This window comes from Mytilus edulis, chromosome 10 (assembly GCF_963676685.1).
Source record: "Mytilus edulis chromosome 10, xbMytEdul2.2, whole genome shotgun sequence".
NCBI classification, from domain to species: Eukaryota; Metazoa; Mollusca; class Bivalvia; order Mytilida; family Mytilidae; genus Mytilus; species Mytilus edulis.
In genome coordinates, this window is record NC_092353.1 from 67974430 (window position 1) to 67990420 (window position 15991).

Genomic DNA, 15991 nt, shown 5'->3' on the forward strand with positions numbered 1-15991 from the left:
ATTTAGGGAATACAGATGATATAGAAATAGCACTTACAGATTTTAAACAAGCGAATGAAATACCGTTGGAAAAAGTATGCAGGTTAAAACGAGCAGAGCGTATTGAGACACCAACAGGAGATCACAGCATCCCTACATATTTCTTCAACAATTTTGAAGACATACAGCAGTATCAACCGTTTGTAACTGTCCTGAGATTTGAAGCATTCGATATGGACGTCATTCCGCAAATCTTACTGTATACAAAGATATACTCTTTTAGTCAAATATGGAAAAAGACGGGTAGAGAAGTAAAGAAAAACAAAGGAAAAAAATTGAGAATCAATGAAATTATCCTAGAAGTCTGGAAACCATCATATACCTTTTGGAATTCCATTTGTTACAAACTAAAAACTGGTGATCTGCTTTTTACTGAATTTGAAGATTACTTTTACCAGGAAGAAACTGAAATTGCAGAAATATTACGAAAAGAGATTGCTTATTCTAGCACAAGGGGGGATACACAATGGATTCAAATTCGACTTGATCAATTTCAGAATCACAAAATGATATTTGACTGTCTAAAAGGTGCAAAAGCCATCATGGCGATTGTCCACATATATGACTTAAAAGGTGATTTCAGTCATGTTAACGAAATAATAAACATGGTAAGTTGTTTCTATTCTTTTAAAATAAAACAGAATTCGTTTACAATCGCTGCTAAATATCAATTTATATATGGTTTAAAGGCTTGTGTATTTTTTGTAAACCACCATATTAAGATACGATTTTTAAATCGCCGAAAACAGTAGAAAGTGGGTATTTCCCTTTTTGATTGCATTTTGTAAATACAGCTGTTTTTCAAACCACATCTTTTTTAAGAGAGATATATTGCGGTATACAATTAATTCTGAAGAAGTTAAAAAGTAAAGGTAAGGGTAGTACACTATTTTCGTATAAGTTTAAACTCTAGTTCAGTGCATATATAAATGTTTAAAATATGCTGCACAGCCCTATGTTTTAACCTTTAAATAAAATAGTAGTGCATATCAACTTTCTATTCTAGAATATAATTTTTCACACAACTTCACAGTAAAAGTGTAACAGTTTTAGCTCCAAGGGGAGTTCTTATGGGATATTGCATTGTCTATATTTACAGAAATGCAACCTTTAACTCCACTACATATCACTCGAAGAAAGTAAGCGCCAAAATGAAGATGTTGTGTTTTTTTTCAATTGTTTAAAGAAAGTGCAGAACAATCAGTATGCCAATGAATATAATAATTTGCGTGTGTAATGATTGAAAATGGCATCGTAGACATTTTAACATTTAAGTTTACCTAGGCTACCGTTTTTCGGATTAATTTGGCGGGCAGTTCAAACCTAGCATAGTGGAGTAAAAAAATGCTGGGTTCCCTTTTCGCTTACATTGGCCTGTGTGTTGCAACTACATGAGCAATGAATGCGAAGAGATATAATTTTATAAACAATTGGCGAATGCTTACATAAATACTAAGTTATCGTTTTTAGGAAATACTTTTTCTATCAGGCATACTCACAAACATAGCCTCATATGGCTAACGTGACGCGTCAACATAATGTAACATATTTTCTGTGTAGACTTGTTTTTACTTTTTATTCCCGAAATATTGCCTTTTTTTAAATTTAAAAGTGGTTTGAATATTCTTATAACTATATATAAATATGTTTTAAAGGAACCCCTAAAATATAGCATTTTAAAATACAACTTGTACAACTTTTACATGATTCAATTATGAATTATTATTTCAGACGGATGGGGAAGATGCAGCCATGAAAACATTTGATGATAGTCTAGTAAAAGCGTGCTCTATACTAGGACGCATAGATGACAAAAAAATTGAGAGTTTGGTCATGTTTGCAAGGTGTCAGCCTCTTGTCACATGGCTTAAAACATCTATGAGTAAGTCAAACATTATTCATATACTCAGATACATTTAACAAACAAAAGTTGTACTCGAAATATCAATTAACGAAAAAACGGAAATTCATGGTAGTGCTTTTATAACATAATACTTAAGATTGGTGCAGCAGATCTTTTGATATCATTTCATGTTTTGTGTAAAGCTATTCATGTGTGCAGATACTAAATCATCCTTTATTTCGGAACGCTATAGTACCTTCACGTATTTTTATGAGGGTAAAATAAGGAGATGCTTCAAACGCACCAAATGTATAAAATAACACGCTGCATGCAATTCAGTTAAAACAACGCCTTTGTTTAACTCTTCATTTAAGTATCCCCTTTTAATACGGTAAATGCCAATAATAAAGACCTTAGTGCTTTGATGTACATGTACTTGTAATTGTTGAAATGTAATTTGTTCGCTTCTCACGTTGAATACAGCTTTCCAAGAATCCGGTACTGACCAATACATATTTTTTTTGCAGTTGCAAATTAATAATCAAGGTGACTGGCTTTGATAAGAAGTTTTCGTAGTGTTTCTTCTGTTCACCCCAAAGATTAAAATGTCATTAGAAATCATGATATGTCTATAAGGGACAAACCGACAAAGTATGGAATTTAGATATCTATCGACATTTTGCGGATAAATGCGTATCAAACTGAGTTTAATTTTCACATCTATAGTTAGCATACCTTTTTTTTTATTATTAAACACTATATTCCTTGTCAATCTAATTTTAATATTAACAGGTGGATTAAAAGAACTCAACGTATTTGTGGATCTTGCGAGCATGTCAGCCGGGGAAACTGATATAGAGGTTGACAGAGCCCAGGTTCTGCATTCTGCAGCAACTGGGTATGCTCCTTTGATATTCTCATTAAACGAGACCTGCAATGATATGGAATTTATTGAACTATGTGAAACTGTTTGGAAGGAATTGGAAACTGATAAGAAGCTCCCCAAAAAATTGGTATGTTTTGTACATTTTAAGTAAAAATTATAAATAAAACACGTTGAAGTAAAAGAGTTTACGACGTATGTAATAATTTATAAAGCGTTATTTTCATTTATTAACATTGATTAGCTCTGCATTCTTTAACATTATTACTTTCTATGATAAATCGTATTGTTGCTATTTATGTGATTGTTGTTTTATTTGTTATATTTCATATATGCCTGGATGAGTAGATTAACTCATCATTCATGCCATGATCAAATACAGTTTTTAAACTGTACACCATATATTTCAGAAACATACCATCCAACATTTGGACTGGTTTAAATCAGTGAAAAAATCACACGGATCCATTGAAATAAGCTCTTTGTCACAGACAAAAGCTATTAACTCAAATGGAATATATGAGGTTGGAAACTCAGACATGAATAATCATAGCAGGACACCGGTGAGTGCTTTGTGAAATATAGTAAATGATTATGTGACGATAGTAGTAACTGATAGAGTGGATTACATTTTATTAAGGAATATTTCTCCTTTTAAATAAAAAAAAAACAAGTGTAAGATTCGTTGTAGCTATTTGAAAGTGAAACCTTCAAATTATTGTTAACTAATAAAAGGATATTCTAAGTCAATGAGTTTTTGTATTTTATATCATACAGTGACATGTTTTAGTCGTAGATACATTTAATATTTATCTCTGCCACTTTATTTGTGCAGGCACTGAAAGAAGTCTTAACGTTAAATGTGGTGCAGGATGTCGATTCTGATGATGTAGAGTCATTAAGAGTGAACACTCGGCGCTACAAATATGATCAATTACTTGATTTACAATCTCGACTAATGCTTGTTGCTGGAAAAGCGGAGCAAGGAAAAGATGAAGTTGACAGATTTATGTTGGTACGGATTTCCTCAACCTATTCATGTGTTAACTGCATTAATGATAAATATTTCATCACAATTTAAATGAATCTATAAGTCATTAGAAGTCATTATTTAAAACAAAAATACTAGCCCACGTGTAATAACTGGTAACCTGTAACCTTATGCTATCCTTGAAGTCAAAAAGTCAATCAAATGATATATCATAGACGCATATGCATTCGTTCAATTCTAGCTGTTTATTGAGTCGTGTCTTGTCAGCAAAAAAAATTACATTAACATCACATGATTTAAATTCAAAATTATTAAAACGTGTACTGAAGTGTTTCGAAAGATCCAACTGAAGACTATTACAAGAACAGCAAAACTCTTAGAACATCGAAAAAGCAAATATGTATGATACCACGATATGACATTAGTTCACTTTCAATGTTCCTTTAAATGTATAATTGAGATTTCAAAATCAGTAAACAACTTTCGCTTAAATTTTTATTCGTTTTGCCAAACGATTAAATGATTTTGTCAACCCACTTTACCAGCAAGGAGATTAACAAATATAGATAGAGATATATATATAATAGTATAAATAAAGGCAACACTAGTATTCCGCTATTAAACAGTCATAAATTGATTGAGAGAAAACAAAATCGGATCACAATCAAACTAAAACAGAGGGAAACATAGCAACAATTAGAGGAAAACAACGGAAATATAAAACTAAGCAACAACACTCTATAGGTTGATTTTCTTTTGTTAAATCATAACTGTTTTGTTTTGATTTAGTTTCATTTTATACAATTAAGTTGGTGCTTTACCAATTGCACACTATCCTTAAATAAAATTCTGTTTTCGTTAGCTTTTCCCATTTCTCGATTTTGTGGACTTGTTGAAGGTAGAAATGGAATATATTTTTATAGTGTTCTTAAACTTCATAACAATTTCTCTTTTATTGTTATTTCCCTTGACTAAGAATTAGCATTTATCAAATAGTAACATTTTGATTTTTCCTTGGTTACCGATGCCGTTCAAATTAATCAACTGTTACAGTACAGTAGAAAATTCTCTCATATTTTGATTTATTAATACATTTTCGTTGATAAAAATTCTCAAATACTCAGACAATGTTCAACTGTGCTTGTGTGACTATCCTTCATTTCTTTTGGGTGCAAACCTCATCAAGTTAAAATACAGTTATATCCTTGGCCTAAAATCATCGTTGTTAGCGTGCATAAAGAACGTATATCAAGAGGAATGTTTCACACGTATCACATGTAGACATTGTTATTTTCATTTACTAACCGTAAAGATCAATTCTAACCTCAATCTAAAGAGATAATAACAGACCACCACCGTATCCTTGTTTTCCGATTTGACTCTGCCATCATGAATCTTGACAAACTTTATATTATAGCAATTGTGAAAAACAAACTACATAAAATATGCGTACCTATAATGGTTTACTTTTATAAATTGTTATTAGTATGGAGAGTTGATTCTCATACCACATCTTCCTATATCTGTTCATTAGACAATAGGCTATTCATCCAAATTGATTTTTTTTTAGATATTTGATGCTGTGGCTAGGCTTGGAAACATATATGTAAAATTAGTTACAGATGGTTGCGTCTTATTCAATAACTGGCATGCCACATTCCTTTGTGACAAGAATAGACCTGCATGTGCCTTCTTACATTTTGGACATGGACAAAGCATGCTCACAGTAAAAGGTCGCACGGATAAACACACTGAAGATGTCAGTGCAATGATTCCAAAATTAGCCAAAATCCTAGAAAAATTTCACTTTGAGTGGCTTGATTATATCAACAACAAGAGACGAGAATATCCTTTATTGAATTTCTTTACAACCGACCAAATTGTGATATTACAACAGCAGTTAGTAAAAATGGGCACCTGTGTTGATCCTCCACCCTCAATTTATCCATTACTGTCAGCTGTGAAGAAAGAATGTTCAAGAGATGATCTGATAGCAGCAATGACAGCAGCAAAGATACATATTTCTGCATTGGATTCTGGTAGTTCTCTCGATGAAGAAAGCAAACATGCACAGGTTGATGAGGTTGAAAATGAAAGTATACAGGAAATAATCAAATGTGGTTTTTCACGATTACTGGCTAAAGAAGCATTGAACAAATGCAAAAGCGTTGAAGATGGTATGGACTTATAAAAGCAACATACATTTATTTAACTTTACAACGTGATTTTTTTTTATCCATTCTTTTGCTTTATTTATTTTTGTAAGCTCTATTGGTATGTATTAGGTAATATTTTCTTTAAACATATTGAAGTACACAAAGGCAACAGTAGTATACCCCTGTTCAAAAGACATTAATCGATTGAGAAAAAAACAAAAAGCAAATCCGGGATACAACCTTAAACCAAGGGAAACACATCAACTGCAATCATAACACATCGTATTTTTAAGAAAGCATATGTTACTTTTTCGTTACATATTTTCGTAGGTTATGAATATTCTATCTATACCAAGAACAACACATGGGTGTTAAATTATTTACCAGTCTTAATATTTATAATTTTATGTGTTACCAATCTATGATGTTTATTATGTAGCAATCGATTGGTGTTATGATCATGATGACACCTATACGGAAACCGATGTTATCCAAAGTGAAAGGACTCAAACATCATTTATGGGATGGTTTGACACCGAACATACAATGGCAACATTAACTTCCAGTTTAGTTACAGAAATAGATTTAAAAGAGTATGTTTATAGTTAGAATCATCGTTTGAAATTACACACCAACCTTTACGGCGGAAAGCCTATAGTATTGAAATTTATATTTGCAATCAACCCTACGTTAATCAAACTGCATAAATCACGTAAAAGGTGGCAGGCAAACTACTTACTTGAAACATTGCATAAAACACAACTACTTAAAGAAGAAAATAAATAAAATATAATCTGTAGACCTCAGAAAAAATGCGAAAGTTGCCATGAGAAATTCATAAGTCATAAACAAACAGACATGACATAGAAAACAAAAAACACAACCAAAATACAACGACTGTATAAAAGCTTATCTTTAAACAAGACAAATATCTAACGAACCTTACGAAAAGAGCGAACTCGTGTGGTTCGAAATGATAAACCGTTTCTGTTCCACTAGTAGCGACCGCCGTGTTTTTCGTATAAAATATTTTATATGTTTCGGTACATTTGATTATGACAACAACAAAATGAAATAGGACAAGATTGAGGTCTCCTGGAATATGTTTATTTAATACAATATGAACATATTCTTAATCGCCTGTTTAATGATCAAATACCGAAAAATTTGAGCGTATGGAAAATAAAATATTATGTGAACTAAGTTTAATCATCAAGAAATTCATATTTTCGAAATGTAAAAGTTGCCTTTTAAAAAAGTAGATGTGGTATGATAACCAATGAGACAACTCTCCACAATAGACCCTTAACACTTAATTGTTTAACTATAATAAAAAAAATGTACATTATAGATTTTTTTAATTGAGATAATTTGTTATTTTACCTGTATTTTTAGTCAAAATGAGTCTAGAAAACTAAAGAAGGCATTGAGGAAGTTGTGGCAGAAATTCCTGCACTCGATATCATCAAGTTTGTCAGATTATTTGAGTATTGAACACCTCGGGATAATATTAAATAAACTTAATGAACTTGGTAATAACTTAGATGATGATATATTTTGTTGAAAAAAATCTTCGCACATATATTCTTAAATTCTGTTTCAATAGACTAAGGTTTAATAAATCCATATACAATTTGACATGTATTACTGGTTTACTGACAAATATATGTATATTGTTTAGTAGTGTTACTTTATCATAAAGACCCAATTTTATTTTATTACTAAATATGTCTTTTGTTTGCAAAGTCCTTGTTTGCCAAGGACTCTGCTTGTCACTTTAATCAATCTTAACATTCAGATCACTGAACAAAACTGAACAACATCTATTATAATGATTGATTTCCATAACTAAAGACAACATCGTCTACATAGGAACAATTTGAATATGAATATTGCCCCTCTTGTCTTGATCAAGTGAACAATTCGGTCGCCATCTATCACTTATTGATAATTCATACCTTGTTGAAATATTGAAAATGATTTATCTCTTTTTGAGATTTTCACCTTGCAAAGTTTAACATAGTGCATTAAACATTGAAACCTATGTAATCCATGCAAAGCAATCTTGTTATTAAGAAGATCTAGAGTTCTTAACACATTGACATCAATAATGAGGGTGCTTATAATACATTTTGAAAATTCCTAATAATAAGTGGACTTTCATTTACATGAAACATATAATAATGTAAGAAAATGATATATTCATCAATATGACTGACCTCAACAACTGAAAGTTAATTTGATAATAAAATTGCTTTCGGGGTACAGAATACCGTTAGCTGTACTGTCTAAAAAATATTTGCATACTGTGGATTCATTTATTTTAGTGGGTATCAATTTCGTGGATTGGGGAAAAGTTGCATTTTCGTGGGTATTGAATTTCGTGGTTTTACTAATCCCTGTTTACACATCCTATAGAAAATGTGTAATTTGTTGAACATTTGAATTCGTGGTTCACCTGTACCCACGAAAACCACGAAAATTGGTATGCAACGAATAATAATGAATCCACGGTATGAAAAATCTAACAAGAATCTGTTTAAATGATATTCTTATTTTTTTGTGTATTAATCGATACTACCAAATGATTTCTTAAGTATTAATCGTTTCACAGATTAAGCGTATCTTGTTTTTTTTTATATTTACAGATACTTTTGAAGTGAACAGAACTATGCAGACGTATCTAAAAGAAGGGGAACCAAACCTCATTATTTGTGAACAATGTAAGTTCGTGTTATTAGTTATAACTTATGCGTTTTGATAAATAGTAAACCTGTTTCTACCAAAATGGAGTTGACACATTTCTCTCATTTTTTACAACATGTACAATATGCATTAGTAGTTAATATCAAACATATGAAAACTGAAAGCGTAAGACACGTGTATTTTTAGATTAACCAGACAAAATTCTAAACGGTTGAAATATTTTGTAGGTGACCTTTATAATACACTTTTGTCAATATACAGTCATGAATTTGATCAGCCACTACCACAGTCGGATGAGGTTCTCCTGTGCGGATCTGAGACATCATTGGATACGGTGAAAATAAATTTAAGCTTACTTTAATAGAACAAACTTGGTATGATTACCTATTATACACCGAACTAGATCCTGACATTTCAATTATATGTAGCCGTAGAAAAGCCTTTCCCCTTTCTGATAAGAATCTTTAAAAAATTATATACCTGCATAAAAATAAAAAAATGTGGTATGATAACGACATGTATCTACCTAGTTCAAATGATGTGGATGTAAGCAGTTACTCCGTTGAGTTTTGTTCATTTGACAAACTTACATTCATTTGATATTTTCTCTCTCTTAAAGTTACATTGAAATGAATGAAATCACTTAAACACCCGACTCTTAGCAATGAATGTAGTTGTTAAACTTGATAGATGCTTTTTATACTTCTTTGTTTAATATTTTTTTTCTATCTGATTGAGATTGTGACACACTGATGACTGCTTTACCCCTATTTTTACAATTGTTGTCCATTCGTTTGATGTGTTTTATATATTATCAACTACTGTTGCCTTTATTTATCATTAGATTATGCCATTTGATTTGGGACTTTCCGTTTTGAGTTTCCCTCGGAGATCAGTATTTTTGTGATTTTACTTTTTTCATGCAATTCCAATTTCCTTTTTAAAAAAGATTAACTCGTTATGTTAATGGTATCGATTTGATATGATAAAAAAGGACGCCAACGGTAAATATATGCGGATAATAAAAAAAAGGTTACGAAGTTTAACCAAATTACGGAATTCAAGCATAAATTAAACAAGGAGGAAACCCAATAAAATTAACGAGATAAATAGTTAATCTTTCACCAATGAAACGAATACAAGCTTACCCTCCCTCTTGTTAACATGTCTTAAGTAAATTAAGTTGAGCTTTAAAGTGATACATTATACTCTTGTTTAGGTTGATATATTTTTACGGAGATCTTTATATCATACAAGCAATCAAATATATTGCCTCGTAAACGTTGGTCAGCTAGATTATGAAGTGAGCAGTAGAGCGGAGAAAGTTTTGCAAGCATTACTAACAGATGCTGAATTCATTGGTAAATATTTCTTATAGAAAAACATAGATATATGGAATAATTCTACTAGATGACGTGGGTGTAAGCAACAATATAAAATATTTTCTCTTGAAATCCAAATAATACCACAAACAACATATGGAACAGGATATTCGTTCATTATTATTTGAAAGTAAAAGATTAGAAGTTATAAGGCGGGGATAAAAACACCGCACTGAATGTACCGAGAAGTTGACGTATTGCTTATCTTATCTTAAAAAGTGTAGGTTTCGAAAATAATTGCTTTAAACACCATAGGAATAAAGATTCAGATCTAGTATCAATTACACATCAATTTTCTTAAAGGTTTATTAACAAAAAAGAAAATAATTTATACTAAAACATATGTTGAATTCTTTAGGAAATTGACATGAATTTTGAAGTACACAGTAATTTCTGATTTGAAAATATTCAGTACGGTCGTAATCGAGAATAAGATGCCTAAGAAGAAGAAGAAGAACAAAAAAACTGTACTTCTTTCTACTAAATATATTGAATGTCAATAAAACTACTTTTAAGCCATGGAATATAACAACTAACACCTGAGAAAGTTTTCGTTGTTTATCAATTTACCCAACACTACAGCTGTTGAAATCTTATTTTACATTATAGAAAATCCATTCAGACTTGTTGTAATATGCAGTACTGAAAATGAAAATCATTCGGTTATTTCAAGAGCATTAGCAAAATATCAGAGACAGCAGCTGCCTATTCACCTGAACAACGTGCGATCTTATGTTCTAACAAAACTGACCTCAGTTTCTACATCACCCTTCGATATCAAGCATGCCAGCTGTGTTGATTTTGACAAGTGAGACAAGCCACATCTTTATTTAAATTTACTTGAACAATATTATACAGTTAACTCATATTTATGACCGATCGAAACGTAACTCCTTTTATTTTACTGTTTCACAAAATTGAGGTATTAGTGGTAAATTGTTAATTTGTCAGTGATTGATTCTAATAAATACTTTTTGAATAAGAAACAAGAAATCGGATGCAACGGAATTGTAATCAGTCCGAAACTTAATTTTGAATTGGAAGGCCAAGGACATTGTCATAAATTAATTCACTTACAATTCAAGTTTAACAACATCAGCTTGTTTGAAAGAACTTTGTAGTTTGTTTTGTAGTTAACCTTTTTTTAGTTGATTAACAAAAAAAGAGATCATCGAGATATTTGTCCATAGAATATCTTACTGTTTATGTATCTGTTCAAGATCAAAGTTCTATAACATTTCTATAGTTTCATGGAATTTAAGACATGTTGATAATTGTGACATTACACATTTCTTAATTTCAATACTGTTCGAATACATAATTATGAAGCCTAAATATCACAACTGATAATTTTGATAAACATGGGGATTTTTTCTAGACATGTCATTCTTAGTCATTCATGTATCTGTTCAAGATCAAAGTTATATAACATTGACTATAATTTCATGGAATTTAAGACATATTGATAATTGGAACATTACACATTTCTTAATCAGATTGAAATGAGATTCGAATAGCGGTATACTAATGTTGCCTTTCTTTAACGAAAAATCATTCATTAATCTTAAATCTCGTTTAAGATGTACGGTGAGAGTTGTTAGATCATCGAGGGCTGGTGTAGGGAAAACCTTATTCAAAGACAGAATGAAAAAGGAAATGAGTAAGGTTTTGAAACTTACACCAGAAAGCAGACCCCATTGTTTAACTATCCCACTCCATGAGAAGAAAATAAACATAGACGATGTCGTTGCTGTTCTCCTGGATGAAATACTCCCACCTCATACACGTTACCCTAGAATATTCCACTTTGATATAGCGCATGAGGTAAATATGAAGTAAAAATTGTCTTCAATAACATTGCAAAAATCAAACTCAAATACTTATGAAGTTTAACAAAGCAAATTAAAAGGACATCTACAAGAAAAAGACAATAAATCTTTACACGTCAATGATGTTGTACAGAGTGTGAGTGTGTTTGTTTGTAGTTGTAAATGTTATTGTCATCATTTCATCAATTTCCACTTATCAATCTAACAAACTAAACTTTTGTAGACAGACAAAGATCAAATATCTACAATAAGTGATAATTGTGTTTTCGAACTATGCGCGTGGTTGTCACAAATTCTTTATTAAATTATAAAGACAAATGTCCTGTATTTTAGTTGCCTTAATAGGGATTCGCAGAGGGCAATTATAGGAATAACATCTTAAAGTTTGAACAACATATTTGAAGCACAATTTGTGATAGTAAATATGAAAAAAAACTAACGTCTGTTGACTTTTTTAGGTGCATGACGGTGTCGATGATTTCTTATTCCAATTGCTTATATTAGGCTGTTTACACCACAATTCTGGTTATATTTGGAGAAAATCACACATCGATTACTACATAATAGAATCAATGCCTTTGTTGTCAATTGTAGCAGACACCAAGGTAACTTTCAACTTATTTATGAGTTCAATATGCAAATCAAAGAGAAAAATCCATCGAAATAATATATATTCAACTTTACGTAAGAATATGTTGCAGGATTATCAAATTCATGGACACAATTCTTTATGCGCAAATGAAGACAAATGTTCATAACCGCTTACTATCAACTTTCCTTGATTTAGCAAATGAAATTATGTTTCAATATCAGAGGATTAGCTCAAAAATAAGAAAAAGATTTTCGCTTGAATTCAAATAAACAATAAAAAAATATTGTTTTCTTAATATCTTTTTAGACTTGTTGAATCAAGTTCCTCGATACGGGGTTTGCTAAATGACTCAATTCTGTACTTGTAACACGCTGTAAATTGAAATGAATTATTTCTATTATATAATTATATAAGTTATGTCGCACATATATTAAAGATTTCTTTTCTAGGGTGAAAATTATCATAGTATTCACCATTGCCTTGACATTTTACCAAGCATAGTATGTTGTTCTCCATTGGAATCAATCACAATTTTGAAGGGTAGGGAGAAACCAAAAGGTTTTACGGAACGGGATAGAATTTTCGACCGCTTTGAATTTGAAAGTACAACTTTTCAAAGACCATACCAGTATTTGAAAAGATTGGATTCTGATTCGTCCTTACATGATGTAAAGCCTTGTTTAACGGAAGGGGATCAGATTCATTGTCTGGAAACGTTATTGAGGTACTTGATATTAATTGGAAAAATAAGGTAGCAGTATACGTATTGTTTCAGTAATACAATGTGTTGCATATTTTCTCTAAAATATTGTTTCAACATTACATATGAAACAGGCGCATGTTTTCATGAGTAAGGTTTCCTCACTTAGTAATAAACAACTTATACATAATATACACATTTTCAAAAGTGTTTTATAATACAGTAAACTGCTTGTTTTAATATTATCTAGTAAAAAATTAACAAAGGTACAAGAATTTTAAAATTGAACGCTAATAAAAAGGAAAATCACTAAAATACTGAACTCCTTGGAAAATTCAAAACGGATAGTCCATAATCAAATGGCAAAATCAAAAACCCAACACATCAAACGAATGGATAACAACTGTCATATTACTGACTTGGTACAGGCATTTTCTTAAGTATAAAATAGTGGAATAAACCTGGTTTTATAGCTATATAAACCTCTCACGTGTATGACAGTCACATCAAATTCAATTATATTTACAACAATGTGTGAACAAAAAAGACATTTTAGGTAAAAATGATAAAAAATAGGGGTTCAACAGTCAACTTTGTGTTATAATCTTAATCACATATTATATCATATTTCTCCAGTGAATTTGTGTTTTTATTTCAGACATTGTGGGATTAAAGATCCCTCATGGGCGGAATTGTACCATTTTGTTAGTTTCCTAGACAAATAGTTACAAGATTTTGAGGTTTCCAATTTTTGCTGTACTGCTGTACTCGAAGATTTACCGGGATTTCCCCAATTTGTGCTGAAATTTCTCATACAGATGTCACGTGTAAGTATTCCTCGTATTATTTTAAAAGAATAGTATTTTTTTTATTCCGAAAGATTGTTCATGCAAAGTAAAAAGTATTTATTAGCTGTATTGGCAAAACGTTTTGGAATTTTGATCCTCAATGCACTTCAACTTCGTACTTTATTTGGCCTTTTTAACTTTTTAGATTCGAGCGTCCCTGATGAGTCATTTCTAAACGAAACGCGCGTCTGGCGTAAATTAAGATTTTTATACTGATATCTGTGATGAGTTTATTTCTACCCTTTGTATGCATATCATACATGTTTGAATGAATGTTTTGTTTAGTCTTAATGCAATTCATTCAGATCTTTAAGATAAATAAATTTTCTTTCAAATGAGGTCAATATTGCATTTTGACAGAAAACGGTTTTTCGGTATTCTATATTTTTCGTTCGTCTCTTTTTAATTGCTTTAAAAGTTTTGAACATCGGCAAAATACTGAACCCGTTACTGACAAACAAAAACTGCATATGTGTCAATACAAGCTATATAAAAGGTATGAATTAATAGAACTAGGTTTGGTTTTGGTATTATTATAAAAGAGAGGCGAAAGATACCAGAGGGTCATTCAAACTAATAGATAAAAACAAACAATACATTCAAGGGATCCAAATGAGTTTTATATAATATGGCATAATAAACTATAAACCCTGGTGATTTTTATGGCACATGTAGTTGCCCACAAAGGGATTGGATACAACGAGTTTAATTAGCAGATTTACCCCTTATTTACATATTTAACATACATATAAATATGTTGTTAAGCAAGCATAATGGACCTTCAGCTTGTAACTATCAACATGATGACAATTACATCTAGAGATTGTGCACTTCTCGATACGTTTAAGATATTAAACATATTCTTTGATATTGGAAACTCAGTCTGATTAAAAGGATTGTTTCCTCAAATACTGAGTTAACTACAGAGTTCATTATTAACCCAACAATCTTTTCAGTATTTGTTTTTACTGAATAAAAATCAGCAGTTTTACAATTTATGCAATGTAATGTGTTAGATTTTCTTAATCTGCTGGACACATACTTCTTGTTCATTTTGTTTGCGAATACTATAAATCGTTCAATATATTAAATGCAAATTTGCAGTAAAATATTGAATTGCTGAGCGTCTTGAAGTGAACTATTGTCGGTTGTGGCAAACCCCTTCTTTTTGTTGTGAAATTTAAACAAATGTTCTGCTTAAACTGTCCTTTTTATCATTTTATGTGATCAGGATTTTTCTACAAGATCTTTGAAGATAAGCGAAGAAACGCCCTTAGACATGTTGAAGAAAAATGCAAATGATGCTGACAATGCGGCTGAAATACAAGTAGATAATTTTATAGAACTGTATACGATGCGCAGAACCTGGGAAACAAGGTAAAATAAGTCAATGCCAATATGAGGTTTACTTTTGTGTCTATATTTTTGTGAATTTGATAGACATGTAATTGAGGCCAACTATGTTACGCTTACAGCAAACAAATGGGAAATAACAATAAACAACACCAATTTTACTGCATCAGATTCGCATTTCTTTTTTTCTTTTTTTTTTTAATTTTTATTATTATTTTTATTTCAGATTCGCATTTCGACAATTTAAATCCCGTCAAAGATGTTCGAAGCCTAAATATTTGAAATAAACACATATAACATATAAACGCTGAAGACTTAATTATAACCACGTTGACCAAATTTGTAGTAAAATACTAAAAAAGACATGAGAAACATTCCTCAATGTTAAATTATTTCCAAAATTTTAACAGCAAACACAATGAAACTATATATATTTTACTTTGGTACTATCGACGTACTTGATATGGTGCTTGAGTACCCATTGAGAGAAACAGTTCACCAAGTAGTAATACTATATAACGGTATCAATTTTTACTGCATCATACATGTGTATCGAAAACTACAGTTAGCTTTAATGCCAAAATAGTTGAAAACCAGAAACCACGGAACCATGATATTAAGGGACTGTGGAGTATTACAAAAGGGTGGCAAGGGAAAATAAAGACTGAA

At 31.0% G+C, this 15991-nt stretch overlaps 1 protein-coding gene across 2 annotated transcripts in view; it reads left to right on the top strand.

Moving 5' to 3' along the window:
- Positions 1 to 15340, top strand: part of LOC139491755 (E3 ubiquitin-protein ligase rnf213-alpha-like) — a 34219-nt gene extending 18879 nt beyond the window's left edge. For both annotated transcript variants that reach the window (XM_071279590.1, XM_071279591.1), the window contains exons 17-33: positions 7 to 647; positions 1771 to 1921; positions 2675 to 2895; positions 3176 to 3328; positions 3601 to 3780; positions 5327 to 5933; positions 6352 to 6505; positions 7308 to 7444; positions 8561 to 8635; positions 8846 to 8952; positions 9838 to 9979; positions 10610 to 10808; positions 11581 to 11824; positions 12288 to 12434; positions 12871 to 13145; positions 13780 to 13948; positions 15201 to 15340. In XM_071279590.1, coding sequence (XP_071135691.1) covers positions 7 to 647; positions 1771 to 1921; positions 2675 to 2895; positions 3176 to 3328; positions 3601 to 3780; positions 5327 to 5933; positions 6352 to 6505; positions 7308 to 7444; positions 8561 to 8635; positions 8846 to 8952; positions 9838 to 9979; positions 10610 to 10808; positions 11581 to 11824; positions 12288 to 12434; positions 12871 to 13145; positions 13780 to 13846 — 3500 coding nt within the window. In that variant the 3' untranslated portion in view covers positions 13847 to 13948; positions 15201 to 15340. The remainder of the gene's footprint in view (positions 1 to 6; positions 648 to 1770; positions 1922 to 2674; positions 2896 to 3175; positions 3329 to 3600; positions 3781 to 5326; positions 5934 to 6351; positions 6506 to 7307; positions 7445 to 8560; positions 8636 to 8845; positions 8953 to 9837; positions 9980 to 10609; positions 10809 to 11580; positions 11825 to 12287; positions 12435 to 12870; positions 13146 to 13779; positions 13949 to 15200) is intronic.
- Positions 15341 to 15991: the final 651 nt, after the last annotated feature.